At 42.3% G+C, this 27,859-nt stretch overlaps 1 protein-coding gene across 2 annotated transcripts; it reads left to right on the top strand.

Moving 5' to 3' along the window:
• The first annotated feature begins 315 nt into the window (after window positions 1-315).
• Window positions 316-27,859, top strand: clstn3 (calsyntenin 3). Of its 2 annotated transcripts, XM_051957052.1 has the most exons (19): window positions 321-816; window positions 1,176-1,242; window positions 5,713-5,835; window positions 6,848-7,058; window positions 7,992-8,200; window positions 8,737-8,886; window positions 9,707-9,892; window positions 9,972-10,259; window positions 11,407-11,519; window positions 14,841-15,000; window positions 16,181-16,240; window positions 16,326-16,474; window positions 17,410-17,558; window positions 22,873-23,099; window positions 23,600-23,761; window positions 23,926-24,071; window positions 24,184-24,319; window positions 25,856-26,040; window positions 26,117-27,859. In XM_051957052.1, the coding sequence occupies exons 2-19, from the start codon at window positions 1,176-1,178 to the stop codon at window positions 26,264-26,266; spliced, it is 2,871 nt and encodes a 956-aa protein (XP_051813012.1). In that variant the 5' UTR covers window positions 321-816; the 3' UTR covers window positions 26,267-27,859. The 2 variants fall into 2 exon arrangements, with proteins under 2 accessions (XP_051813013.1, XP_051813012.1); XM_051957053.1 differs by lacking the exons at window positions 25,856-26,040; window positions 26,117-27,859 and adding an exon at window positions 25,439-25,599 and having other exon boundaries at window positions 316-816.

The raw sequence follows: 27,859 nt of genomic DNA, 5'->3' as shown, positions 1-27,859 counted from the left end.
ATAGATGCAGTTCTGCCCCCAAATGGGAGTTATGCTGCTTGTTTCTAGGCCACAAACTGATTTAAATTGCACTCATATGTTACATGTATGAAAACAAACTAAATACATGATTATTTCTGTGGCAAAGATTCATGTTTCAATGACTCCATCACAGAAAATAGTTGTGTGTCTGTGTGTGTACTATGGGATGTTGTGTGTACTATGGGATGTTGTGTATGTGTGTGTGTATTATGGGATGTTGAGTAGATGAAGGCCTCAGCCCAGATTACGGTCATATTTGCTTATTATGGGATGTTTTCAGAGTTGTGGCTGCAGCTGAGGCAGCAGGTCCGGCCGGTCTCCGTGGTTCTGCTCCGTGGTTCTGCTCTGCGGTTCTGTGGAATAAAGCTGCAGCTGATGGCGCCTGTTTGTGAGCGCGGGGGCGGCGGGTCTGCTATGACGTCATTTTGCGGTGCAGTTCTGACGGGAGTACGGGGCAAATGAAGAACCCCCCCGGTACGACGGAGGGGTAGTTGTGGCCCTGGTGGGGCAGGAGGAGGCGGTGGTGAGTCAGTGGCTGAAGCAGAGAAGGACGCAGTGTGGGCGGGTTCAGGAGGAGGGACGCAGCGGAACATCCACTGTTCTCCGAAAAACAAGGACATCCATCCGTCTCCGCACGTCTCCACCGAACCGACACCAGCAGCCCTCCCCGGTCCACCTGCAGCTTCGGTTGGTGTGTCAGCCCGCGGGGATCGAGCCGAGCCGAGCCGAGCGGCGGGGCTGAGAGGCGGATGCTGGAGCAGCGGCTGGGTACCACCGGGAGCATCACTCAGCGCGGTAACGATCTGCGGCTTTACGCCTCCTTCTGCGACATTTGTGCTCCGATGTGTCGGCGAGGCTGCAGCGGCCCAGCGGCCCGGTGCTGCTCGGTACTGGGCCGGGATGGTCGGTGCTGGCCGTGTGTCGGAGCAGAAATGTCGCAGAGCTTCAGGTGGAGATGAAACGGAATGAATCTGTGTTTTTAATCAGAATCAGCAGAACCGAGTTTGTGTTTTACTAAAACCAACCAACCTGAAACCTGAGACCAGCTTCACCTGTCAGGTTCCTTGAAGGTTCCCTGAAGGTTCTCTGAAGGTTGTCTGGTGGTTTACTGTGTTTCTGATGCTCACATGTTGATGCGTGTCTTCTCCCCCCAGATGGACAGAATGAATTTTCTCTCCTTCCTCCTCCTTTGCTTGACTTCGGTTGCCAGTGGCAACAAAGGTCAGTTCTCATCTTCTGTTTCTGGGGTGGGGTGGGGTGGGGGTCAGTGTGTTTCATGGTGTCTGTGATGATGATGATGATGAAGATGGTGATGATGGTGAAGATGAATCCGGTGTTGATTTATCATCGTGATGCTCCATCATTGCTCATGATTGTGGAGGGACTGAAGGAGGACAGAGGGGGGAGGAGGGGAGGTCGATAAGGAGGGAGACAGGAGGTGGAGGGAGAACAAGGGGAGATCAGGAGGAGGTGGGGGGAGATCAGGTGACACGAAGAGAAAAGTGAGAGAATGAGGAGCAGAGCCAGAGACTGACAGCAGAGATGAATTCAATCTGTAATCCTGCATGTAATCCAGCAGACTGATGCTCAGATTAATGCTGCACAGCAGGAGGAGGAGGGGAGGAGAAGGGAGGAGCAGATGCAGTCGATGCAGGAGGAGGTGTAGTAGATGCAGGAGATTATGGAGATGCAGGATATGGAGTAGATGCAGGAGGAGATGATGGACTAGACGCAGCAGATGCAGTAGATCAAAGTTAAAGTCAGGCTTATTGTCAATTCTTCAGTATGTACATTTCATACCAAGGATCAAAATTGCGTTACTCTGCACCAGCAGACATCAAATAAACACTTAGAAGGTTCTGATGCAGGAGGAGATACCGGAGGAGACACAGTAGATGGAATACATGCAGTAGACACAGTAGTTGCAGCAGACACAGTAGATGCAGGAGAAGATGCAGTAGATGTAGGAGGAGAAACAGTCGATGCAGTAATTGCAGGAGGAGATAGAGTAGATGCTAAAGATGCAGGAGGAGAAGCAGGAGACAGTAGATGCTGTAGATGCAGTAGTGCAGAAGGAGTAACAGGAGATACAGAAGATGCAGGAGGGGATGCAGTAGATGCAGGAGGGGATGTAGTAGATGCAGGAGGGGATGTAGATGCAGGAGGAGATGTAGATGCAGGAGGAGATGCAGTAGATGCAGGAGGGGATGTAGATGCAGGAGGGGATGCAGTAGATGCAGGAGGAGACGCTGTGAGGTCAGAAGAGGTCTGATCAGGTTGTAATTTATTCAGATTTCAGCCGAACATACAAACTCTGTTTTCACATTTTCAGTCTGAGTGTCTGAAGCAGCTCTTTGTGTTTGGACGTAAAACAAACTGAGAATTTGATCTTTTGTTGAAATCCGAATGCTTTTGTGAAGAACTGAGCAGCTGCTGCAGGTTCTGATCTGATAAAAACCTGAACCTGAAACACGAACTTAGAACAAGTTTGATTTTTCTTTTGATCTGATGATTATTTTCTGGATTAACTGATGGACTGTTTCATCAGTTTGCATAATTTCTATAAAAACAGTGTCAGTTCTGTATTTGCAGCTTCTTCACTGTGAATATTTCGTGGCTTCTTTCCTCTGTGACAGAAAACTGAAGATCTTTGGACTAAACTAGACATTTGAGGAAACTCTGATACATTTTCTGATATTTTATTGATCAAACAGCTGATTATTGGTGGATTATTGAAAAGTTCAGCTGCTCACAGTGTCTCTGTGTGTTTTATGGGACATGTGTTATGTGTTTTTCTGTGTGACTGATTGTGATTATGAGAATGTCGGTTAGTTGCAGCTGCAGTTTGACATAAACTCAGGTGTCAGCAGAAGGAGGAGGAGACAGAAGATGAAGTAGAGGCTGTAGACGCAAAAGATGAGGCGGAGAAACAGTAGACACAGTAGATGCAGGAAAGGAAACAGTCGATGCAAAAGATGTAGTAGATGCAGAAGGAGAAACAGTATATGCAGGAGGAGATGCAGTAGATGCAGGAGGAGATGCAGTAGATACAGGAGGAGATGCAGTAGATACAGGAGGAGATGCAGTAGATGCAGGAGATGCTGGAGGAGATGCAGTAGATGCAGGAGGAGATGCAGTAGATGCAGGAGATGCTGGAGGAGATGCAGTAGATGCAGGAGGAGATGCAGTAGATGCAGTAGATACAGGAGGAGATGCAGTAGATGCAGTAGATGCTGGAGATGCTGGAGGAGATGCAGTAGATACAGGAGGAGATGCAGTAGATGCAGGAGATGCTGGAGGAGATGCAGTAGATGCAGGAGGAGATGCAGTAGATACAGGAGGAGATGCAGTAGATGCAGGAGGAGATGCAGTAGATACAGGAGGAGATGCAGTAGATGCAGGAGATGCTGGAGGAGATGCAGTAGATGCAGGAGGAGATGCAGTAGATGCAGTAGATGCTGGAGGAGATGCAGTAGCTACAGGAGGAGATGCAGTAGATGCTGGAGGAGATGCAGTAGCTACAGGAGGAGATGCAGTAGATGCAGGAGGAGATGCAGTAGATACAGGAGGAGATGCAGTAGATGCAGTAGATGCTGGAGGAGATGCAGTAGATGCTGGAGGAGATGCAGTAGCTACAGGAGGAGATGCAGTAGATGCAGTAGATGCTGGAGGAGATGCAGTAGATGCTGTAGTTGCAGCAGACAACTGTTTAATCAGTTTGCATAATTTCTATAAAAACAGTGTCAGTTCTGTATTTGCAGCTTCTTCACTGTGAATATTTCGTGGCTTTTTTCCCCTGTGACAGAAAACTGAAGATCTTTGGACTAAACCAGACATTTGAGGAAACTCTGATCCACATTTTTAACATTTTCTGTCATTTTGTCGATCAAACAGCTGAGTACTGTGTCTCTGTGTGCATTATTATTATTATGATGGGTATCTGTGTGTTTCTGTGTTTTATGGGACGCAGTGTTTCTGTGTGACTGATGAATGCAGAACGTCGGTTCGTTGCAGCCGCAGTTTGACATAAACTCAGGTATCAGCAGAAGGTTTCTGCTCGGATGCGGTTTGATCAGATCAGAACCGGCAGCAGTTTCTTCTTTTGGCTTCTTTCACACACAGAGTGACTAAATTAGTTCCAGTCAGATTTTCTGTAAAATTCACTGTGGAGACAACAAAGCGTTTCCAAACAAAAGTCTCTGATTTCAGGGATTGAGGACAACAGGGACTCTGGCTTTTGTCTGGGCTCTCTGCTGGAGTGTAAAATCGCCGTCCTTCTGGCTCATTAACTCGGCCTTTGATCACTCAGCACTGAACATTCAGCCGCCGATGAATAATTAATCAGCAATTAAAGGTTAAATTCACAGTAAACCTCAGGCATTTCATTTGGACTCTGCTGTTTCAGTGCAGGACTGAGGCCAGTTCAGCAGACAGACTTATCGGAGTATTTCAGTGTGACGAGCTTAATTAATCCTCGTGTCGTCCTGTGGGTCAAATTGACCCGTTTTGAAGTTGGAAAATGTGGAGAAAAAAATATTTTCACAGTGAAGCTTTTAATGTCCACATTTGCAACATTTTTTAGAAATTTATGAACAAGCAAAATCCAGACAAATTTGCTGGATTTTGGTTAATTTTTTTGTGAATGTTCTTACAGACATACATGTGATCACTTTAGATATTTTTTGGATTTTTTTTGAAGATTTTTACTCATTTTTTGAGAATATTTATGAGAATTTTCTTGCCAAATTTGGGGAATTTTTTAAAATGAAACTTTTAAATAATTATTGGAATTTTCTTCCTGAAGGTTTTGCAATTTTTTAAGAAATTTTGGAATTTTTTCTGAACACTTTGAAGTTTAGCCACAAGATTTTTACTGATTTCAAGTAGGAAACTGTAAAATCCTCTCACAGTTTGCACCTGTTATATAAGAGGGAAAAGAACCCAGAAAATATTCCAAATGAAGAAGCTGCAGTGACAGACTGCGGTTTAACCCTCCTGCTGTCCTCATTTACAGGCACCAAAAAATATTGTTCTTTGTCTGAAAAAAATCCAAAAAAATCTGCAAAAAAAATTCCAAAATTTCTGAAAATTTGCAAAACCTTTAGGAAGAAAATTCCAATAATTCCTTAAAAGTTTCCCTGAAAAGTTTATTGAAAAATTGCCTAAATTTGGCAAGAAAATTCTTGCAAATATTTTCAAAAAAATGAGTAAAAATCTCCCAAAAAATCCTAAAAATATTTAAAGTGATTACATATATATATCAGTAAAAGTTCTAATATTTTCTTTAAGAACATTCACACAAAAAATCAACCAAAATCCAGCGAATTTTCGCTGGATTTTGGTTGATTTTTTGTGTGAATGTTCTTAAAGAAACATTTTTAACATTTCTTTTTTTCCACCAAATATGTTGAAAATGTCGACATCAGAAGTTTCACTGTGAAAAAATGTATTTTTCTCCACATTTTCAGACTTCAAACGGGTCACTTTTGACCCGCAGGACGACACGAGGGTTAACTAAACGACAGAACTCCAGATGGAGGTTTTTCTGCAGGTTCCTGACAAAGAGGTTAAATCTGAGGCTCTTTGTGGCTCCTCTCGCTAACCCGCAGCCGTAATGCTGAGTTAAAAATAGACCGTTTGGTTCCTTCTAATTGCTCCGTTTAACCCAAAGCCTCTGTTCTCTGCCGGCAGCCAATAAGCACAAGCCATGGATCGAGACGGAGTACCAGGGGATCGTGATGGAGAACGACAACACGGTGCTGCTGAACCCCCCTCTGTTCGCCCTGGACAAAGACGCTCCGCTGCACTACGCTGGTAACCGGACTTTAAACGCTGCCATGTTCCCCGGTAGAGCTTCTCCACGTTAACGTGTGTTCTGTCCACTATTTTTAGACCATCGTAGTGTGATTCAAGCCTCCACAGCAGCAGCAGCAGCAGCAGCAGCTCTGCAGCCCGATGAAATCAGGTTATCGTGTTTGACTCGCAGGCCTGGAAATAACCGTGTTCAGTCAAATTATGAAATTACTGCAGAGCTCCCTGAAATTTCCTGAGCCGCTGTCAGGAAGAAATGAGATGTCTGAGCGCGAACCTTCCAGAAAGATCAGCTCCTCTTCACGGTTGTATTTTAGCTGAAATCTGTTTTTTTTTCTTTCTGTCTGATAATGACGACCTGCCTGGAATGAAGCGCGGCTGCTTAAAGGGTCTCAGGATAATATCTGCTCTGCTCTCTGGAGGATGTAAATCTGCTGAATGTTCAACTCAGGTGGATCAGGTGTTTTCAGTGCAGGATGTTTCTGGGTCATTCCAGAATTGGAGGACATTTGGGCTTCAAAATATTAGAAAAATGCAAATTACAGTTTTCTGCTCCGTATTCATCAATGATATTTAATAAACTACCAAAGGCTTGATTGGCTCAGCTTCCACATCAATGGTAGCATTTTTATTCCATGTTTTCTGTGTTGTTGCTAACCCTACTCCAATCCATGCTAATGTGATCTTTTTCTCGGCAGTAGAAGCTAGATATTTAGCTAGCTGTTACTGCTAACCAAGAGGACAAACTGACTGATGGAAAACAGTCCAAAGAATGAGTCTGATCCTGATAATATGAGGTAGAGAGAGACATTCAATCAAGGCTGACAATGGATGGAAAGATGGAAAATAGAAGAGAGGACATAGCTTTGCTCTACACATTCTTTAGGAAAACTGTTTGATGATGAAAACAACAAAAACAACAAAACCAAGACACAAAATGACAAAAGGTTTCAGGCTTTTCATGCAAAAGTCTTTTGTTCCCATCATGAAGTCTGACTGTCCGCCCTCCTCTCAGGTGAAATCTGTGGGTTCCGGGTCCACAACGGTCCCTCCGGTTCCGGTTCGGTCCAGTTTGAGGCGGTGGTTCTGGATCGCTCCACCGGCGAGGGTCTGGTTCGGTCCAAAGAGCCGCTGGACTGCGAGAGTCAGAGAGAACACAGCTTCACCATCCAGGCCTACGACTGTGGAGAGGGTCCGGACGGAGTCAACAGCAAGAAGTCCCACAAGTCAGAACCAGAACCACCAGTTTCACCTAAAAACACACATTTACATGTTTCTGTCAGTATTTCACCTGTTTTTAAAGCAGATATTTTAATAATTATAACAACAATTTGGCCTAAAATTAAAACAGGTATTTTAATATTTCTAACAATAATTTAGTCTTTTTAAAGCAGATATTTTAATGTTCATAGCAATAATTTAGAATGTTTTAAAATCATATATTCTCGTGTTTTTCAATAATTTAATTTGATTTTAAAACAGATATTTGACTGTTTCTAACAATAATTTAATCTGCTTTTAAAACAAATATTTTGATATTTATAACAAAAAATTAATCTTTTTGTAACATCTATTTGAATGTTTCTAAGAATAATTTAATCTATTTTTATATCAGATATTTTGATGTTTCTAACAATAATTTAATCTATTTTTATATCAGATATTTTAATATTTTAACAATAATTTAACCTGTTTTAAAGCAGATATTTTAATATTTTTAACAATAACTTATCCTGTTTTTAAAGCAGACATTTTAATATTTATAACAATAATTTAACCTGTTTTTAAAGCAAATATTTTAATATTTTTAACAATAATTTAACCTGTTTTTAAAGCAGATATTTTAATATTTACAACAATAATTTAACCTGTTTTTAAAGCAAATATTTTAATATTTTTAACAATAATTGAACCTGTTTTTAAAGCAGATATTTTAATATTTATAACAATAATTTAACCTGTTTTTAAAGCAAATATTTTAATATTTTTAACAATAATTGAACCTGTTTTTAAAACAGATATTTTCATCTTGCTACCAATAATTTAATCTGTTTTTAAATTAGATATTTTAATGTGTCTAACAATAATTTAAAGTCTTTTTAAATCACATATTTCATGTCTGCTGCTGCAGTGATGCCTCTCTGCTGTTTGACCCTCAGGGCCACCGTACACGTCCGTGTGAATGACGTAAATGAATTCTCTCCGGTGTTCGTGGAGCGCCGCTACGAGGCTTCGGTCCCAGAAGGACGTCTGTTCGACCGGATCGTCCGTGTCGAGGCTCTGGACGCCGACTGCTCGCCTCAGTACAGCCAGATCTGCTTCTATGACATCATCACGCCCAACGTGCCCTTCGCCATCGACAACGACGGTGAGATGATGTCAGAGCTGTGATGTCAGACTGTGGATTCTGTTTCATTTATCCAAAGTGACGTACATCTGAGAGTAGATACAAGACGAGGTAGAGAAGCAGGGCAGCACTGAGGGTCCTCCTCCCTGACTGGGATTTGAACCAACGATCTCCCACCAAAGTCGCTGAGCTATCCAGCTGATGTGTCCGGTTCTGTGTTCTGTAGAACCTTTACTTCAGAGACTCACACTGTTCTCAGGTAGAAAACAGACGATTGTTCTGTCAGCAGATTTGATAAAAGCGCTTTTGTTCTGCGGCTTCTTGGATCTTCCTGTGAAGTGACTCAGCGTTTCTTCGGCATGACTCTGCAGAACCGTCCTGACTCTGTTTCGGGTCAGACTGGTACCGCAGACAGAGACCTTTTGTTCGGTCGTGTTCTGATGTTTTATTGTCTGTTTTCTGTTTGTTTCAGGCCGGTGCTGCTCTGTGTAATTTATGACGCAGCAGAGATGATGACTAACTTCCTCTTTCTTTCTTTTCTCTCTTCCGTCTCCAAGGAAACATCAAGAACACGGAGCCGCTGGACTCGAAGCGCGAACGTGTTCACACCTTCTGGGTCACCGCCTTCGACTGCGGGAAGAACCGGGCTCAGGCCGACGCTCAGGTCGTGGTCACGGTCAAACCGTCGTGCAAACCCGGCTGGATCGGTAATCAATCAATCGTCTGTTTTCTGATCGCTTCTCCGTCTCCATCCTGATCATCACGATCAATAGCAGGTTTCAGTTCTGACTTTACAGATGGAACTGTGAATGTGGAGACGAAGCACCGTTAAGTGTTCTGATCCAGAACCTCTGAACTCCAGTTTCTCTCATTTTTCTTCACTGCGGTTCTGTTTTCAACACAATCTTATAGCTTAGATTCTTTAACCCTCATGTCGTCTGATTTAAATTTTGAAAATGTGGAAAAAAAAAAAATTTTTCACAGTGAAACTTCTGATGTCCACATTTTCAACATTTTTGGGAAATCTTTGAACTTTTTTTGGTGGAAAAAAAATGTTTCTTTAAAAACATTCACAAAAATATCATGAGGATCTTGATTTTTTTCTGAATGTTCTTAAAGAGAATATCAGAAGTTTTGCTGATAAATATGGAATCACTTTAGATATTGTTAGGATTTTTTTGGAAGATTTTTACTCATTGGGAATTTTTTTGCTGAATTTTTGGATTTTTTTCAGACGAAGAAACAATATTTTTTAGTCCCTGTAAATGAGGACAACAGGAGGTTTTAAGTAGCCCCTTTTGCTCTCTCTTTGCATTCAGATGTGTTCTTTCATAGTTTTGATGCCTTCAGTATTAATCTACAACGTCCAGCATCCAGACTTTGGACTGGTCCTGTTTATACTAGAAGCTGAAGACTTTAAAGACATTCATAAGAAAATGCATGAACACGTCCTGTAATGATTGAACACAAACGTCTGCTGATCACGGACCGACAGAAGCTGACCAAACACGTCTCCATGTTTTCCAGGATGGACCAAGCGGGTCGAGTACACCCCCGGGTCGGGCAGCATCCCTCTGTTTCCCAGCCTGCACCTGGAGACGTGTGAGGAGACGGTGTGGAACATCCAGGCCACCGTAGAGCTGCAGACCGGACACATCGGGAAGGGCTGTGACCGGGACAGCTACTCGGACCGGTCGGTGCGCCGGCTCTGTGGTGAGTTCTGGGTTTCAGCTGAAAACGTTCGGCCCGCTGGGAGTCAGAGCCGGTTCCATCAGCTGTGTTGGTTCTTCAGGTGCGGTCCGTGGAGAAGTGGACCTCCTCCCGCCGCCGTCTCCCGCAGCCAACTGGACCTCGGCGCTGCCCACGCTGCCCTCCTCCGACTCCTCCCTCGTCTTCTCCTTTAACGGGTCCAATCACGTCGCCGTGGTGCCGGACTCGGTGGTCTCGGCGCTGTCAGGTGACCACTTCACCCTGCAGCTGTGGATGAGAAGGGGCGGAGCCAACATCCAGCCCGCCGCCACTCAGACCCGAGGAAGCCGCAAAGAGGAGGAGACCATCGTGTGCAGCACGGTGAAGAACGGTGGGTCAGCTCCAGAACCGGGTCTGGTTGGGTTCAAAAAATGATTTCAGCTTCAGATCAGAATCAAACTGAAAGAACAAAATCAGCAAAACAAAGTTCAGATTGATGTTTTTCAGAAGATATGTATATATATTATCTGACCCACAGAAAATCTACCCAGGAGTTAGTCTGATCCTTAGACCTTGTGAGCGTTTACAACCCCATCTTCATTCCAGATGTGGACCAGATCCAGCACCTCACCTTTGTTCTAAACCTGCACTGTTTAAAGCCTGTGGACTAACTTATTATGCACAATGCAAGAACAAAAAATACAGAAAGGCACATTCAGTGACATTCAATTTAAAATAAATCTTCTTGTTTTTTTGTTTTAAGCCATATATATATATATATATATATATACACACCCCTGTCAAAAGGTTTGAGACGGATTCTCATTCAAATGAATGAGAACCCGTCTCAAAACTTTTGACAGGGGGTGTATATAACTAGGTGATATGCAGCTGTGGGGTTGGGGTTGTTAGGGTTATTTATAGTTTATATTGATGCTCCATCACATGTTTAATTATCTAAAACAGTGAATCCTGGACTGGAGCTGGACTTCATTCATCTCATAATTCTAATTAAAACATCCGTCATAGGAATCACCGACATTTTCTCCAAATCATTCAGCGTCAGTGGAAATATTTAGATTCAGATTAAACCAACAATCCAAAATAATCACTTTAAATTTGTATTTTAAAGCAATTATTTCCAAAGAAAACACAGAGATTCTTTGATAATGAGAGTGACAGTTAGTTTCAAGATACACTAATATGAATGCACAATCTTTATCCTTTTTCATTTCTGTTAACTTTCCTCAGTGCCTTATAAAGAAAAGCTTCATTGCATGTTTTAAATCCGCTGACCAGTAAATATTAAACTAAAGCAAACATTAAGTCACATTACAGCAGCTTTCATAAAAGTTCTCCAGTCCTTTGTTTTGCTAGAATTTGGATGTGTTTAATACCAAACCGTGTGATCATTTAGTAAAACCTTCTAACTTCACAGCTTCATTACAGGAGCAGAGTTTGTATCTGACATGAGAAAACCCTGAAACTGAACATTGAAGCTGATCAGAGCTGTGATTAACACTGGTTCTGCTCCACAGATGACTCCTTCTCCCACTACTCGCTGTCCGTCCACGGCTGCCGCCTCTCGCTCTTCTATTGGCCCGACGTCTCGGCTGCTCGGCCCGTGAAGTTCCTGTGGAAACTGGAGCAGGTCAGTGGAGCTCCTTCTGTTTTCTGTCTGGAAATCAGCCGAAACGGAGGAAATTCAGTCGTTTTTGTTTCTAAAACCCAGAGACCTGCTGCGACCTGAAGCAGTCGGATGATCGTTAGATAAAAGACAGGATTTTAATCAGTAATCAGCTCATGTCGCCTTTCAGCAGGCTTTAAACATGAATCATATTCACAAAATCAGCGCTGTGGAGGTAGTTTCTACAACAGGAAGTAAAATGGAGCCAACTTCCTGTTTCCCCTTAGAGAGCAAACTGAACATTTAGTGGAAAAAAATCTTCAGTTTGTTATGACAGAGGAAAGAAACCAGAAAATATTCACAGCGAAGAAGCTACAATCACAAAATTTAGACTGTTTTTACTAAAAACTGATGAATGTTTTATCAGAATAGTTGATCTATCTATCTATCTATCTATCCATCCATCCATCCATCCATCCATCCATCCATCCATCCATCCATCCATCCATCCATCCATCCATCCATCCATCCATCCATCCATCCATCCATCCATCCATCAGAGCTAAAGATCAGGATTCATCCAGAACCTTCTGTCTGGCTTTAAACTGGAACTTTTTCTCATCAAGTTTGGTTTCATGAAGGCTTAATGTAGAGCTGCAGCTTATTATTAGTTTAACTCTAGATTTTCTGGATTAATCAATCAGCTGTTTGGTTCTAAAATGTTAAAAAATGTGGATCAGAGTTTCCTCAAATGTCTTGTTTAGTCCAAAGATCTTCAGTTTGCTGTCATAGAGGAGGAAATAATGAAAACTCAAGACCGAAATTCATCATAAAACCTGCTGGAGGCGACCAAATCGGAGCTAAAAATTTGATTTATTCATAATGTTTTCTGAATGGATTTAAATCTGAAGTTTTTCTAATGGAGTTTGGTTTGATGAAGGTTCTTTTGAAGGCAAAGATCTTCAGTTTACTGTCATAGAGGAGCGAAACCAAAAATATCCACATTGAAGGCGCTGAAATCACAGAATTTAGACTGTTATTATTGAAAAATTACTGAAACTGATAAATCTATCAGCTGTTTTGGTTCTAAAATGTCTTTAAAACGGTGAAAAATGTGGATCAGAGTTTCCTGAAATGCCTTCTTTTGTCCAAAGATCTTCAGTTCACTGTCACAACCAGAAAATATCCACAGTGAAGAAGCTGAAATTAGACAGTTTTTATGAAAAAAGGAGTCAGACTGATGAATGGATCTGTCGTCGCAGCTTTATTTGAGGTTAACGGCATCGGAACAGGTCTGTTTAATTGGTGGTTTTTGTGACTGTGGTTTGTTGTGACTGAAGGTTCAGACAGATTGAAGTCGCTCGGATTAAGGGATGCTGAGCTGATGCAGAGAAGATTTGTTAAATCCTTCTGTCTGAAGCGGGATATCTGATAACCTGCTCCGTCTTTAGAACTCACCGCTCATTTTGTCTTTCTTCTGTTTGCGCCAGAACCAAACAAACGTGATGAAATATTCACTGGAGCTGGGGAGAACTTTAACTGAAGTATAACTAAGATTGAAAGTCTGACTTTTGACTTCACAGACAGAAAAGACTCATTGGGTTCAGTTGTTCCACCAAAGAGACGTTTTTTCTTCTGATCTATGAAACTGATATAGAAGAATGCAATAATTGGCACAAAAAAAAAGCAAAATCGGCCACAACGGAAAGCAGATCAGTGTAATAGGATTTAGTTTCTTCTAGTTTCCTGCCTCATTAATCATCTCAGGTTCGTCTGTGACCCTCTGGTTGGACTTTAATGCCTCCTCTGGGGAAAATCCACTGTTTTACTTTGTTAAAATGTCCAGATGGTGTTTTTATCTGCTGGAAGATTCGTCAGAACGGAAGTAATCAGTGTTTCCACCTTCAAACTGCACATTCAAACTTGCTGCGTCATCCGTCAGGTCACAATGATGCGATAGATTCTGGAATAAAAACACTCCGACTGTTGATATCTGTCATTTTAGATCCGCAAACTCAGATCATAAAAGTTAAAGCAGCAGCCTAGTTTAAACTGGTTCCTCAGTCACCAATAACACAAACAACATGAGGAATTATGTGATCTGTAAAAATAACTAAATCCCAGGAGACATTTTCTAACAGAATTTTTGAATTTCATTAAAATTTAATGTGATGTGATGGGGGCTTGGTGGTTAGCACTTTCTCCTTGCAGCTAGAAGTTCCCAGATCGTGTTCCAGCCATCCTGGGATCTTTCTGCAAGAAGTTTGCATGTTCTCCCTGTGTGCATGTGTGGGTTTTCTGTCTTCTCCGGCTTCCTTCTGCAGTCCAAAAACATGCTGAGGTTAATTGCTGACTCTAAATTATCCTTAGGTGTGAATTTTAGTGTGCACTTTCGACAAAGACAAGAAAAAACATGACAAAAACAAGACACAAAATGACAAAAACGAGACAGAAAAGGACAAAAATGAGACGCAGAACGACAAAAATGAGACATAACATGAGAAAAATAAGACACAAAATGTCAAAAATCAGACAGAACAACAAAAACAAGACAAAACATGACAAAAACGAGACACAAAATTACAAAATGAGACACCAAAGGACAAAAACAAGACACAACAACAAAAACAAGACAAAAAAACGACAAAAGTGAGACACAATATGACACAAACAAGACACAGAATGACAAAAATGAGACACAAAACGGACTGCAGACTGCAGCTGTATGATGTGAATGTGAGTGTGATTGTTTGTCTCTATATGTAGCCATGTGATAGGCTGTTACCTGTCCAGGTGTCCTCTGCCTTCAAGCCAGCTGTGATAGAGTCCAGCCACCCGAGACTCTAATGAGGATAAAGCAGTGTGTAGATAATGGATGGATGGATGATGAGATGGATGGATGGATGGATGAAGTGATGGATGGATGGATGGATGGATTGATGATGTGATGGATGGATGGATGGATGGATGGATGGATGGATGGATGGATGGATGGATGGATGGATGGATGATGTGATGGATGGATGGATGAATGGATGATGTGATGGATGGATGGATGGATGGATGGATGGATGAATGGATGGATGGATGGATGGATGGATGGATGGATGGATGATGTGATGGATGGATGGATGATGTGATGTGATGTGATGGATGGATGGATGGATGATGTGATGGATGGATGGATGGATGGATGATGTGATGGATGGATGATGTGATGGATGGATGGATGGATGGATGATGTGATGGATGGATGATGTGATGGATGGATGGATGGATGGATGATGTGATGGTTCTTCCTCCAGATCGTCTGTCTCATGTTGCCGTTGTGTTTCCTCTGTCCAGGTGTGTGACAGCGAGTGGCATCACCTGTCGCTCAGCGTCCAGTTTCCCTCCGTGACCCTCTACGTGGACGGCGTGACCTTTGACCCCGCCCTCATCCACGACAACGGCGCAATACCCAACCCGGCGGCCCGCCAGAGGATGTTCATCGGCGCCTGCTGGGGTGAGAATCTGTTAATTAATGCAAGCAGGCTGCAGCTGTATGGTGAAGCTCATTCCTGACACAATGACAAAAACGAGACAAATAAGACACAAAACAGAGATGACAAGAGACGCTGAGAGGAAAACCAAAGCTACTGAATCAATGAAATAAATGAAGCATGGCTCAGAAACAGTGAACAGAGGAGAGAGTTGTTGGAGATCCATTCAGCATGGAGAAACATCTTTCTGCTGATGATGAGCAGAGTAGAGAGGAAACATGGAGATAGAAAAACATCTACAGGATGAGGAGACAACAGAGAGACAAAACTGTCACAAAGAGACATGAAATGACACAAATGAGACAAAAAACAAGACAAAATGATGAAATCGAAACACAAAATGACAAGAAAGAGACACCAAACAATGAAAACGAGGCAGAAAACGACAAAAACAAGACATAAAATAACAAAAGTAAGGCACAAAATGACAAAACGAGACATGACAAAAATGAGACACTAAATGACAAGACAGAAAACGACAAAAACGAGACATAAAATGACAACACCGAGACACAAAAAGACAAAACCGAGACACAAAACAACAAAAATGAGACGCATAATGACAATAACAAGACACAAAATGAAAAAAACAGAACACAAAGCGACAAAAACGAGACATAAAATGACAACACTGAGACACAAAACAACAAAAACAAGACACAAAATGACATTAATGCATCCAGGCTGCAGCTGTTTGATGCATGTTATTAATGCAGTCAGGATGCAGCAGCAGTTTGTGGCGGCTTCTGCTTCCCTCCATCACTATAATGTGTTTGATGCGTCGTGTCTTTGAGGGCTAATAATATAATGGACTCATTAATAATTCAGGCAGCAGAACAACTCGGAGGCCAGACGGCCGTCAGCCAGTAACACTGAGCTGCTGGTTAAAATGGGAACTCTGGCTGCCAATTAGCAGGAAAAAAACAGCGTCTCAGTCTGAGGAGCGCCGCAGCAGCTGCTGCTGGATAATGAGGAGATGCTGCATGTTTGAACATCCTCTACAGTTTTCCTGCCTCTCGTCTGAGCTGCTCGGGTTATTTATTTATATAGATATGTTTTCCTTCTGTCAGTCTCCTTCTCAGCTCCTCGCCTGTTTCTTTTCAGTCTGGTTTCAGAGCCTCACTGTTTCTGTTTTTGCTGCAGAGCCTGAAGAGAAGCAGAAGGAGATTCTGAACAACAGCATCCCTGAAGGCAAAGACTCAGGTGACCTCAGAGCTTCACTGCTGCTGCTGCTGCTGCTGTTCTGGTTTGTTTGGAGGCTGATGATGTTCTGTTGTTCACACCTCAGTCAGGTATGTTGGCGGTTACCATGGGCTGTTGTCGGGGGTGACGGTGCGACCCGGCAGCGTGGAGCCTCACAGCGTTGTCGAGTGTTTATACGCCTGCAGGGAGGGTCTGGACTTCGGAGACCTGGAGACGCTCGGCTCCGGCATGAAGGTGAAAAAGTGCACACGATAACATCTGAAACCTGCAGCAGCTTGGAAACAGGATATTTAAATAAAACGCACCATTTATCCACCAGAAACTAAAAGATAGAAAGATTTTCAACTTTCAAATGATCTGTGAAGTAAAAAGAAACATTTGGTTGTTGGTGAATGTGAATCTGTTGAATCTATCCAGCTGTATTGAGACTTTGATGAATCTTCTCATGAAAGCCTGAACTTTTTGTATAACTCACACCTGTGACATCACTGAAAGCAGCTCTAACCTGAAAACACACTTTGTTTCTATCAGTGTCTATCAGGATCTGATTCTGAATTGATGATGAACGTATGAATAAATGACAACCTGAGTTTGTTTTCACCGCTTTTACGTCAGAGACAGTTTATTTTACACCTGCGGTTATCTACGGGAAACCAAACTTTATTGACCAAAGCCTTTCAGCTGCCTCCTCTGCAGCAGAGTGACGTCTGAGATTCATTTCTTACGTCCATTTCATAGACCATCATCATTAATACAACACAAACACATTACAATTCAACCTTGAAAAAAAACTCTACAAAATAAAATATCTCATTGATCTCTTGATTGGGAAAAAGAGCAGAAACGTTCATATAAGGTGTGATAAGAAAGGTTCTTTTAAAATGAAAAACTGATCTAAATCTAAAGCCTGTTGGTGTCGGTGCTGCTCTGCTCCCAGAGCTCCTGCAGCACTTGAACCTTCGAGGTCCTCTATCTGGAAACACGTCAATCTGCTGAACTGAGTCCAAACAGAGAAACCTCAACTGCAGTTTAATGTTGGAGAAGAAGAAGAAGGTTTTGGAGAGCAGAGAGCCGTTGTTTTTCTTTGTAAACTGTTGTCAGAAATCCTGACGCTGTGACGTGAATATAAATATGAATATAAACTTGGATTTTCATGCTCGTCCCTGCAGGTTCATGTGAATCCCAGCCAGTCGGTGTTGGTGCTGGAGGGCGACGACATCGAGAGCTTTAATCGAGCCGTGCAGCAGGTCACCTACAGAAACTCTCTACGATTCGCCACACCAGGAGTCCGACCGTTGAAGCTCACCACCTCACTCAGGTACCGAGACGCAAAGAAAAACAGTGTTTTTGCGGCAGATTCTGTAAAACCAGAACCTTCCTCCTGCAGGCGGTGTTTCCACAGAGAGACTGAGAGGAAAATCAGAGCTACTGGATGAATAAAATAAATGCAGCATGGCTCAGAAACGGTGAACAGAGGAGCAGGTTGTTGGAGATGCAGTCAGCATGGAGAAATATCTTTGTACTGATGATGAGCAGAGTAGAGAGGAAAAGCCTGGGGAGGAAACACAGAGACAGAAAAACATCTACAAGACGAGGAGACAATAAAGTGACAAAACTGTCACAAAGAGACATGAAGTGACATGAATAAGACAGAAAGCGACAAAATGGAGGCACAAAACGACAAAAACGACACACAAAATGACAAAAACAAGACACACAATGACAAATATGAGACACAAAATGACAAAAATGAGACACAAATGGCAAAAACAACACAAAATGAGAAAAAATGAGACACAAAATGACAAAAACAACACAAAATGACAAAAATGTGACACAAAATGACAAAAACGAGACACAAAACGACAAAAACAACACAAAATGACAAAAATGTGACACAAAATGACAAAAACGAGACGCAAAGTGACAAATACGAGACACAAAACGACAAAAACGAGACATAAAATGACAAAAACAAAATGCAATTACACAAATAACACACAAAACGGATATGACAAGAGATTCTGAGAGGAAATTCAAAGCTACTGGTTGAATAAAATAAAGTCAGCATGGCTCACAAACAGTGAACAGAGGAGCAGGTTGTTGGACATGCAGTCAGCATGGAGAAACATCTTTCTACAGAAGATGAGCAGAGTAGAGAGGAAAAGTCTGGAAACATGGAGACAGAAAAACATCTACAGGATGAGACAATGTCAGCTCAGAGCTTTCACATCTGTGGACAAAAAACTGGAAACAACATTTCTAGTATTTTTACTATTTTTAAAATAAATAACTATTGTTCTGGTTTCCATCATTCTTCGTGTTCTGGTTCCACAAAGCTGCAGGACTTTGGATTGAAAAATGAACCAGAGGGAAGAAAAATGAGACAGACGCAGAAATAATACAGGACATATCAGTTTTAGGGAGAATGTCAGAATGTTTTGTAGCTGCAGCACAAATCTGCTCACTGACCAGATTCACACAATGAAACCAAAAGAAAAGGAAAGAAAAGCTCAATAAAATAACAGCGTGGTGAGAGTCTGATTCTCTGCTCTGACACTGAACTCTTCAAACGTGGACTTTGGCTCAGCTCAGATAAGGAAAGACGTGATTATGTGGAGAAAATGTCAAAGATAACAGAGAATATCTTATCTGTGTGCCCTCAGCCACAGTGGAACTTCTCCGACTGAATAAACTGAAGGTGTCGCAATCTCTTTTTTTTTTTATAACCGGACGATGTTGTTAAGGATTTAGTTTGGTGCTTATCGTTTGAGAGAGAACTCAAAAATGTCTTCTCAGTCTAAAGTCACAAAGAAGCTGAATTTCTTGACTATATGTTTTTAAAATTGTGTTACCAATACTGGAAAACATACTGTAGATGTTTTTCTATCTCCATGTTTCTCCATGCTGGATGTATCTCCAACAACTTGCTCCTCTGTTCACTGTTTCTGAGCCATGCTGACTTTATTTTCTGTTGTTGTGTGTCGTTTTTGTCGTTTTATGTCTTCATTTTGTCGTTTTGTGTCTCGATTTTGTTGTTTTTATGTCTCGTTTTTGTCGTTTTATGTCTTCATTTTGTCGTTTTGTGTCTCGATTTTGCTGTTTTTATGTCTCGTATTTTCATTTTGTCTCCGTTTTGTGGTTTTGTGTCTAGTTTTTGTCATTATGTGTCTCAGTCTTGTCATTTTGTGTCTCGTTTTTGTCATTTTGTCTCTGGTTTTTGTCGTTTTGTGTCTTGTTTTAGTCATTTTGTCTCGTTTTTGGAATTTTGTGTCTCGTTTTTTGAATTTTGTGTTTCGTTTTTGGAATTTTGTTTCTCAGTTTTGTCATTTTGTGTCTCGTTTTTGTCGTTTTGTGTCTCGTTTTTTTTGTTTTGTGTCTTGGTTTTGACATTTTGTGTCTCAGTTTTGTCATTTTTGTCTCGTTTTTGGAATTTTGTGTCTCGTTTTTGTCGTTTTGTGTCTTGGTTATGTCATTTTATGTCTCAGTTTTGTCATGTTGTTTCTCAGTATTGTCATTTTGTTTCTCAGTTTTGTCATTTTGTGTCTCGTTTTTGACGTTTTGTGTCTTGGTTATGTCATTTTGTGTCTCAGTTTTGTCATTTTTGTCTCGTTTTTGGAATTTTGTGTCTCGTTTTTGTCGTTTTGTGTCTTGGTTATGTCATTTTGTTTCTCAGTTTTGTCATTTTGTGTCTCGTTTTTGACGTTTTGTGTCTCGGTTTTGTCATTTTGTGTCTCAGTTTTGTCATTTTGTGTCTCATTTTTGACGTTTTGTGTCTTGGTTTTGTCATTTTGTGTCTCAGTTTTGTCATTTTGTTTCTCAGTTTTGTCATTTTGTGTCTCGTTTTTGTCATTTTGTGTCTTGATTTTTCGTTTTGTGTCTTGGTTATGTCATTTTGTGTCTCAGTTTTGTCATTTTTGTCTCATTTTTGTGTCTCACTTTAATCGTTTTGTGTCATGAATTTGTGGTTTTGTCTCGTTTTTGATGTTTTGTGTCTCATTTGTGTCATTTTATGTCTCCTCGTGACAGTTTTGTCTCTCTGTTGTCTCCTCATACTGTAGATGTTTTTCTATCTCCATGTTTCCTCTCCATTCTTTTCCTCTCTTCTCTGCTCATCATCAGTAGAAAGATGTTTCTCCATGCTGAATGGATCTCCAACAACTCTCTCCTTTCTGAGCCATGCTGCATTTATTTTATTCATCCAGTAGCTTTGGTTTTCCTCTCAGTCTCTCTGTGGAAACACTGCCTGCAGTTCAACTTTTAAACTCTCTGAATGTTCCCCTGTTGGTTTCCGCTGAGTCGCTCTTGGAGAACCAGAACCAGGAGGAAGGTTCTGGTTTTACAGAATCTGCTGGAAACAGTTTATTTTTGGAGAATCTTTGATGAGATATGTAGAATAAAGTGATTTAGATGAAATGCCACTATTTTAAGCTCTTAAGTGGATCATTCTGCTGAGGAGGCGACACATCACAGACCGACACTTTGATGATTCAGTATTTCAGTTTGTGGATCATAAATGATGTCAGTTGAATGATTTTAAAAGATATGAGAAAGATAAGGCAGGTTTCTGGTTCAGAATGTTAAAGCTGCTCATGTCTTTTGCCGTGTCAGTGTAAATGTGTCAGTAAATATTCGCCTGTAACCGATAATGTCGCAGGAATTAAAGACAAACAGTGCTGGATTTTTGCCTTTGAATTCAGGTTTTCCGGACAGAGCAGCAGTGTTGCTCTGGCTCCTGACAGTGAATCACCTGGTAATAACCGTGCTGTGTTTCCGGGTCAGTGCTCAGCAGAACCACTGGTGCTGCAGCCACTTTTAGGAGATTAAATATTCATTCAGGGAAGTCCAGTTCAGCGTTGTGTGAGCTGCATCTGTATTTATATTCAGCCTGTGCAGATATTTTTACTGCTGCCTGCAGCGCCGTTGTTTCAGTTGCATGTTTATAAGATTAAAATGATTATCGGGCCGAGCTGCAGGGCTTTTTTCTCACTCTCTGTTTTTAAGATTCAAGGTCAGGGACAGATTTTTTATTTTTTTTTCTTGGTTGCTGCTCCAGTGTGTTTTTATCGCGTGTGTGAAGATTAGAGTGATTTGAGGCCAGCAGTTACCCAGATGGCTGAACAGCTGATGGAAGCAGCTGCTTCCTCTGATAGTGAAACACAACAACTCTCTGCTTAATCCTCAGATATTACGCAGAATTTTACTGCTTCATTCAGTCGGTAACAGACGAGCTGCTGCAGTTTGACGTTTTCTCTTTTCACAAAGTTCAGACGGTGGAACCAGGAGACGGACTCATGTTCTGTTCATGAAGTTCCGTTCAGACTTTATTCATCCTCTTGGAGAAATTAACTTCGAGCTATCCAACAGCTCATTTTACACTTAAGAACAAGAAAAGCCCTCAGAGAGCGCAATACTCCTCCAAGGCTGTTCATTCCCACGTATGGCATCGTCAGAAATGCAGCATTTGTTTATTAGTTGATGATCAGAAATCATGGCAACATAGAATGTGTCCATTTAATACAAATGTAACCACAAACAAAATGACCTTGGGCTGAACACAGGCGTGTGTTCTGCATGTGGACGTTATTTACGGATACAGAATCATGTGACCTAAATATGTAGCAGGCGGCAGGAACTGATGGGACTCAGAAACACCCCCACAACTTAATCATTTGTTCCTTGGATCATTTCTGATGGATAAGTCCTGATAAGTCCTTAGTGGTGGATTTGTAGTAGGATCATGTGATTGTCAGCAGGCAGCTGATGTAGTGTTCACTTGTTGTCATGGTTACAGTGACACTGTGCCACTATCTCACAATGATACAGAAATCTTCAACAAATCCGTGGATCCAGACTTAAAGCTGCATCACTGCCAAAATCGAATCACCTGGTCCTTGTGTCATTTCTGACCTTCCCTGAAAATTTGATCCAAATCCGTTAGTCTGTTTTTGAGTAAAGTTGCTAACAGACGGACGGACAAATGTACGCTGATCGTCATATAACTCCACCATGTTCTTTGACGGGGTAACCAATAAGCATGTAGGAGGAATGCTGGGTCCTGGTGGTCCAGGATTATTGGGTTATTGGACAGTTCCTTGTGTTCTGTTGTGTTCTGTTGACATTCTTTGGAACATGAAGGTTTTCCATAAACCGTCAGTCCTTCATAGCAGGTGTATGACACTATCTAGAACACTGGTGGTGTTAAACTTCCTGTAGGAATGTTTTCAAGCAGCAGCTTCTTCACTGAAGCCTTCAAACATGTAGGCAGGGCTGATCTGGTTCTGGTTCAGGGTGGAATATGCCAAAATAAATATCTGAAAATGAAGTCTGAAGACTGTGCTGTTGCATTGTGGGTAATGTAGGCACAGCGATCAGAGGAGGAAGATGGAGGGCAGCGTTACACTGTATGAGAAAAGTAGCTTTACAGAACATGTTTTATTTTCTCTGCAGGTGTTTTCTCTCTTCATAAAGTGACTCATTCTTTACAAACAAGTTACTCAAGTCCTCTGCTGACAACTGCCGTTCTTCCACCAGCCACCCTGGCCCTGGATGGAGAATTCATGACTGTACAGATGCTTCAGTCTGGACTTCAGTTTGTGTCTCAGAGAAATGATTGGGTGTTTGTCCTGCAGATGTTTCAATGAGGAGAGCTGCCTGTCCCTCAAACAGCTGGAAGGTTACCTGGTGGTCCTGCAGCCCGACGCCCCTCAGATCTCCCTGTCAGGTGTGGGACCTCACCTGGCCCGGCCCGCCCCCGAGTTTGAAGGTTCACGTGGTGTTCCTCTGTTCCCGGAGCTCCGGATCGTCTGTTCGCTGTCTCACGCTGTGAATACAGCAGCTCAGGGGATGGAGGGGGGAGGTAATAATTCATATATAATATATAGTATAATACATGTACACACATACTATGTGGGCTGCACTGTGGAGTAGTGATTAACACTTTCGCCTTGCAGCAAGAAGATCCCCGGTTCAAATCCCAGCCTGGGCCTGGGATCTTTCTGCATGGAGTTTGCATGTTCTCCCTGAGCATGCGTGGGTTTTCTCCGGGTACTCCGGCTTCCTCCCACAGTCCAAAAATATGCTGAGGTTAATTGGTTACTCTAAATTGCCCGTAGGTGTGAATGTGAGTGTGATTGTGTGTCTGTATATGTAGCCCTGTGACAGACTGGTGACCTGTCCAGGGTGTCCCCTGCCTTCACCCGAGTCAGCTGGGATAGACTCCAGCACCCCCCATGACCCTAGTGAGGATAAAGCGGTGTATAGAGAATGGATGGATGGACACATACTATATATTATATAGCAGAATACATATATACTATATATAATATATACAATATCTAAATACTCGTTGTGTTTCAGCTCTGATGTCTGACGCCGTCGCTCACACTTTGGACGGCTGTGAGGTCCAACCACTGGGGGAGGAGCTAAACCCAGAGAGGGAGGAGCTTCTGGTGGACATGGACGTGGTGCGAGAGCGAGGACTGGAGATCATCAACACGACGGCTTACATCGCCATCACAGGTACGCGTGAAAAAACTACTACTAACTGCAGTTTTGTATAGTATTATATTAGATATTCTGTCTTTAACTGGTTTCTGAGGGATGAGAAACATCTTCCATATTCAGACATTTTTCTCCACTGAGGCTCATTTCTGACTGCTCTGTTTGACTCCACGTTCCACCAGGAGCTGAGTCCATCTCTGTGTACGAGGACGTCCTGCGCTCGGTCCGGTACCGTCTGGCCAAAGGCTCGGCCCGATTCGAGCGGCGGTTCCGTCTGTCCTGCTCCGAGATGAACGGCAGATACACCAGCAACGAGCTGACTCTGGAGGTGAGGAGCTTCATGTGGAGATCAGGATCAGAGCTCGCCTGTAGGATCTCTGGGTTCTTCTGTGTTCCGGTTCATCAGCCCTTCTTGCTTCCTCCGTGTTTCCTCCCTGCAGGTGAACTTCCTGCATTCTCTGGACAGCCTGTACCACCCGTCTCACCTGTTGGCCTCCCAGCAGCAGTTCCTGCATCCGTCGCATCACGCCGGAGAGCTGAGCGGTCACACGCTGCCCAACCCTCACCGCAACTCAGGTAACACACCTGTCCTGTCCGCCTGTTTGTTCACTGGATTTCATCTATGCAGCAGCTTTTAGACAAGAAGAAGAGCAGCAATTCATTCATGAACTAAAACTGCAAGATCCAGAATAACTCCTTTAAACCAGCAGGAACAAACTAACAAACCTTCTCTGTGTTTCTATGTCAGGGGAGTAAAACTCATTTTAGTTCTGGTTCCACATTCAGTTCAATTTGATCTCCAGTGACCAGTAAAATCACAGCATAATAACTTATAAGTAACATACCAAAACTCCAGATGTTTCCTTTGTTTTAGAGCGAAAAAGTTCACATTTAAGGAATTATGTTTTTACAAATTATTATGAACAACCTGAAATGTCTTAAGAAAACTGTGCTCAGTTTTAACAAGACTATGCCTCAGTTTATCATTTACACATTGCAACTTACAGCTCACAGTGGATTTACAAAAGAACAAAACATTTAATCACAGATATCTGGAACTGAACGACATAGTATTTCACTTTATGATCAACAAAAAAAAGACAGAAAACAACTAAAACAAGATGAAATATTAGAAAAATAAGACACAAATTGACAAAAAATTAGGAAAAACGACAAAAATGAGACAAAAAAATGATGAAAGAAAAGAATATGCTTCCACATCCTCTGCAAACTCTGCTGTTGTGTTGTTGTTGTGTTTTTTATGTCTGTTGAGTTGTTATTGTTTTTTATGTCTTTCATGTTTTTGAGTTGTTGTTGCTGTTGTTGCATTGCTGATGTGTTGTTATCAAGTTGTTGTTGTGTGTTGCTGTCATATTATTGTTGTTATTGTCTGACCACTTTGTATTGCTTTTTTGCTGTCATGTTGTTGTCATATTGTTGTTATTGTATTGTTGTGTTGTTGTCATGTTGTTGTTGTGTTGTTGTTATTGCCTGACTATGTTGTGTTGTTGTGTTGTTGTCATGTTGTGGTTATTGTGTTGTTATTTTCTGACTGTGGTGTTGCTGTCATGTTGTTGTTTTATTGCCGTTTTGTTGTGTTGTTGTCATGTTGTTGTTGTGTTGTTGTCATGTTGTTGTTATTGTGTTGTTATTGTCTGACTGTGGTGTTGCTGTCATGTTGTTGTTTTATTGCAGTGTTGTTGTTATTGTATTGTTGTTATGTTGTGGTTATTGTGTTGTTATTGTCTGACTGTGGTGTTGCTGTCATGTTGTTGTTGTGTTGTTGTCATGTTGTTGTTGTGCTGTTGTCATGTTGTTGTTATTGTGTTGTTATTGTCTGACTGTGGTGTTGTTGTCATGTTGTTGTTTTATTGCCGTGTTGTTGTCATGTTGTTGTTGTGTTGTTGTCATGTTGTTGTTGTGTTGTTGTCATGTTGTTGTTGTGCTGTTGTCATGTTGTTGTTATTGTGTTGTTATTGTCTGACTGTGGTGTTGTTGTCATGTTGTTGTTTTATTGCCGTGTTGTTGTCATGTTGTTGTTGTGTTGTTGTCATGTTGTTGTTGTGTTGTTGTCATGTTGTTGCTGTCTGATCACGTCCCGTTGTGTCACAGTGGTACCGGGAGCAGCTACTGTCATCATCATGGTGTGCGTCGGCTTCCTGGTCGTCATGGTGATCCTGGGCGTCTTCCGGATCCGTTCCATCCACCGCCGAGGCGAAGGCGCCAGGGGCGGGGCTAAGGAGGGCAGCAGCCAATGGGACGACTCGGCGCTCACCATCATCATCAACCCTATGGAGGTAACAAGTCATCGATTGATCGATCAGAGCGATCGGTTCTGTTCTGGTCCGTTCTAATCGTTGCGTTCTCTCGCAGTCCTACGAGTCCCGCATGGGGATCTCCGCCGACACGGAGGCCGAAGGCGAGGAGGACGAGGAGGGGGCGGAGTCACCTGACGATGTCAGCGACGACCAGCGAATCATCATCAAGAAGGAGGGGCGGGACGGGAACGCCCGCCGCTACTGAGCCAATTGCATCTGTGCACCGGTTGTCATGGAAACCACCAATCAGCTCACAGTCTCACACTCACACTTTACTATCGACTAGTTTAAGGAATGTACGCTTACAACACGACGCACAACACCGTAACACTCAGCGCCATCTGTGACCTGAAGCCGACCACGGGCCGCCGTCCTCCACTTAATGTTCTATGGCACAATGTAAACAGTAATCTAACCACCGTGTACGTGGTGCACAGTCTGATCACATTGTCTGTATAGTGTAACCGGACGGGACTGCTTCCTCTCAAACACGATTGTATTCCACTTTTTGTTATCGAATGCAGAATGAGATCTTTACAAAAAAAAAAAAAACAGAAATGTAAACCGGAACAATTCGAAAGGCCTTGAGCAGATCCGACACTTTTTCCGTTCTCCGTCAGACTCGAGGGTCTGGGCACAAAACTCCGACACATTCCTGCAAACACGCGAGCGACGCAGCGAGTCAGAACGAAAGAAAAACGGCCTCGAAGCTTCAGAAGCCAAAAACATCTGTAGAAAACCTGCTGAACATCTGACTCACTGATTCACTCAACTACACACTCTTACTACACACAGACACACACAGTAACTACACACAGCACCACACTCCGTCGCTGTCTCCAGAATGTCGCTCCGTCGGGCAGTTTTGATTGTATCGATTGTATTGAATCTTCTGTATATAAATATTCTGATATTATCGTTATTACTATTATTATTGCAGCAGCAGCAGCAGCAGCTCTGTGTGGAAGCTCTGTTCGTTTCTCCATCCGACCTTTCGCAGCATCAGAACACGGTGTCCTGATAATAATAGTAGTAGTGATGATAAGACGATAATCCAGCTTGATGAGTGTCTCTTACTTTTGTGTGTAATATTGTTGTAATTTAAGAACTTGTCAATATCACAGAAAAAGGAGGCGTGCCGTCGCCTCGCTCTTTACTCTCACAGGTGATTTTTTCAACCTTTTTGGATTCTTTCCGTTCGCTTTCATCTGGTATCTTTGGTTCAATGAATGTACAACAGTGTGCTTCTCCTCACCTGTCCTCCCCTGTCCTCTCCCTGCCTCCCCTGTCCTTTCTTGTCCTGCCCCCACTCTCACCTGTCCTTCCTTCCCTCCCCTGTCCTTCCCCAGTCTCCCCTGCCTCACCTGTCTCCCGTTCTCCCTCTTCCTCCCCCTGTTCTCACCTTTCCTACCCTGCCTCCCGAGTCCTCTCTTGTCATCCCATGTCTCCCCTGCATCCTCTGTCCTCCCTCGACCTCACCTGTCCTCTCCCACCTCACCTGTCCTCTCTTGTCCTCCCCTGCCTCCCCCGTCGTCCCCTCTGTGTCTCTTGCTGTCCGTCTGTGTAGCCTCAGTGTGCAGTGCTAAAGCTGTCAGTAAATAAAGCCTGTTGTTTTTGAGTGTGATGTTAAGAAGGAATAAACATTGCATTGATTAATAACTTATATTATTAATATGTTACTATTGGAACCTGTAATTATTGATACGATGACGACATGGATTATGCTGACTAATTGTTATTGAGAACTGTCAGAAAACATTACAAAATTCATAATAAAAACACTATATGACGTCTCTAA

This window comes from Acanthochromis polyacanthus, chromosome 12, assembly GCF_021347895.1.
Source record: "Acanthochromis polyacanthus isolate Apoly-LR-REF ecotype Palm Island chromosome 12, KAUST_Apoly_ChrSc, whole genome shotgun sequence".
Taxonomy (NCBI): domain Eukaryota; kingdom Metazoa; phylum Chordata; class Actinopteri; family Pomacentridae; genus Acanthochromis; species Acanthochromis polyacanthus.
The sequence above is the reverse complement of the archived record's forward strand: the minus strand, read 5'-3'. Positions and strand labels throughout refer to the sequence as shown.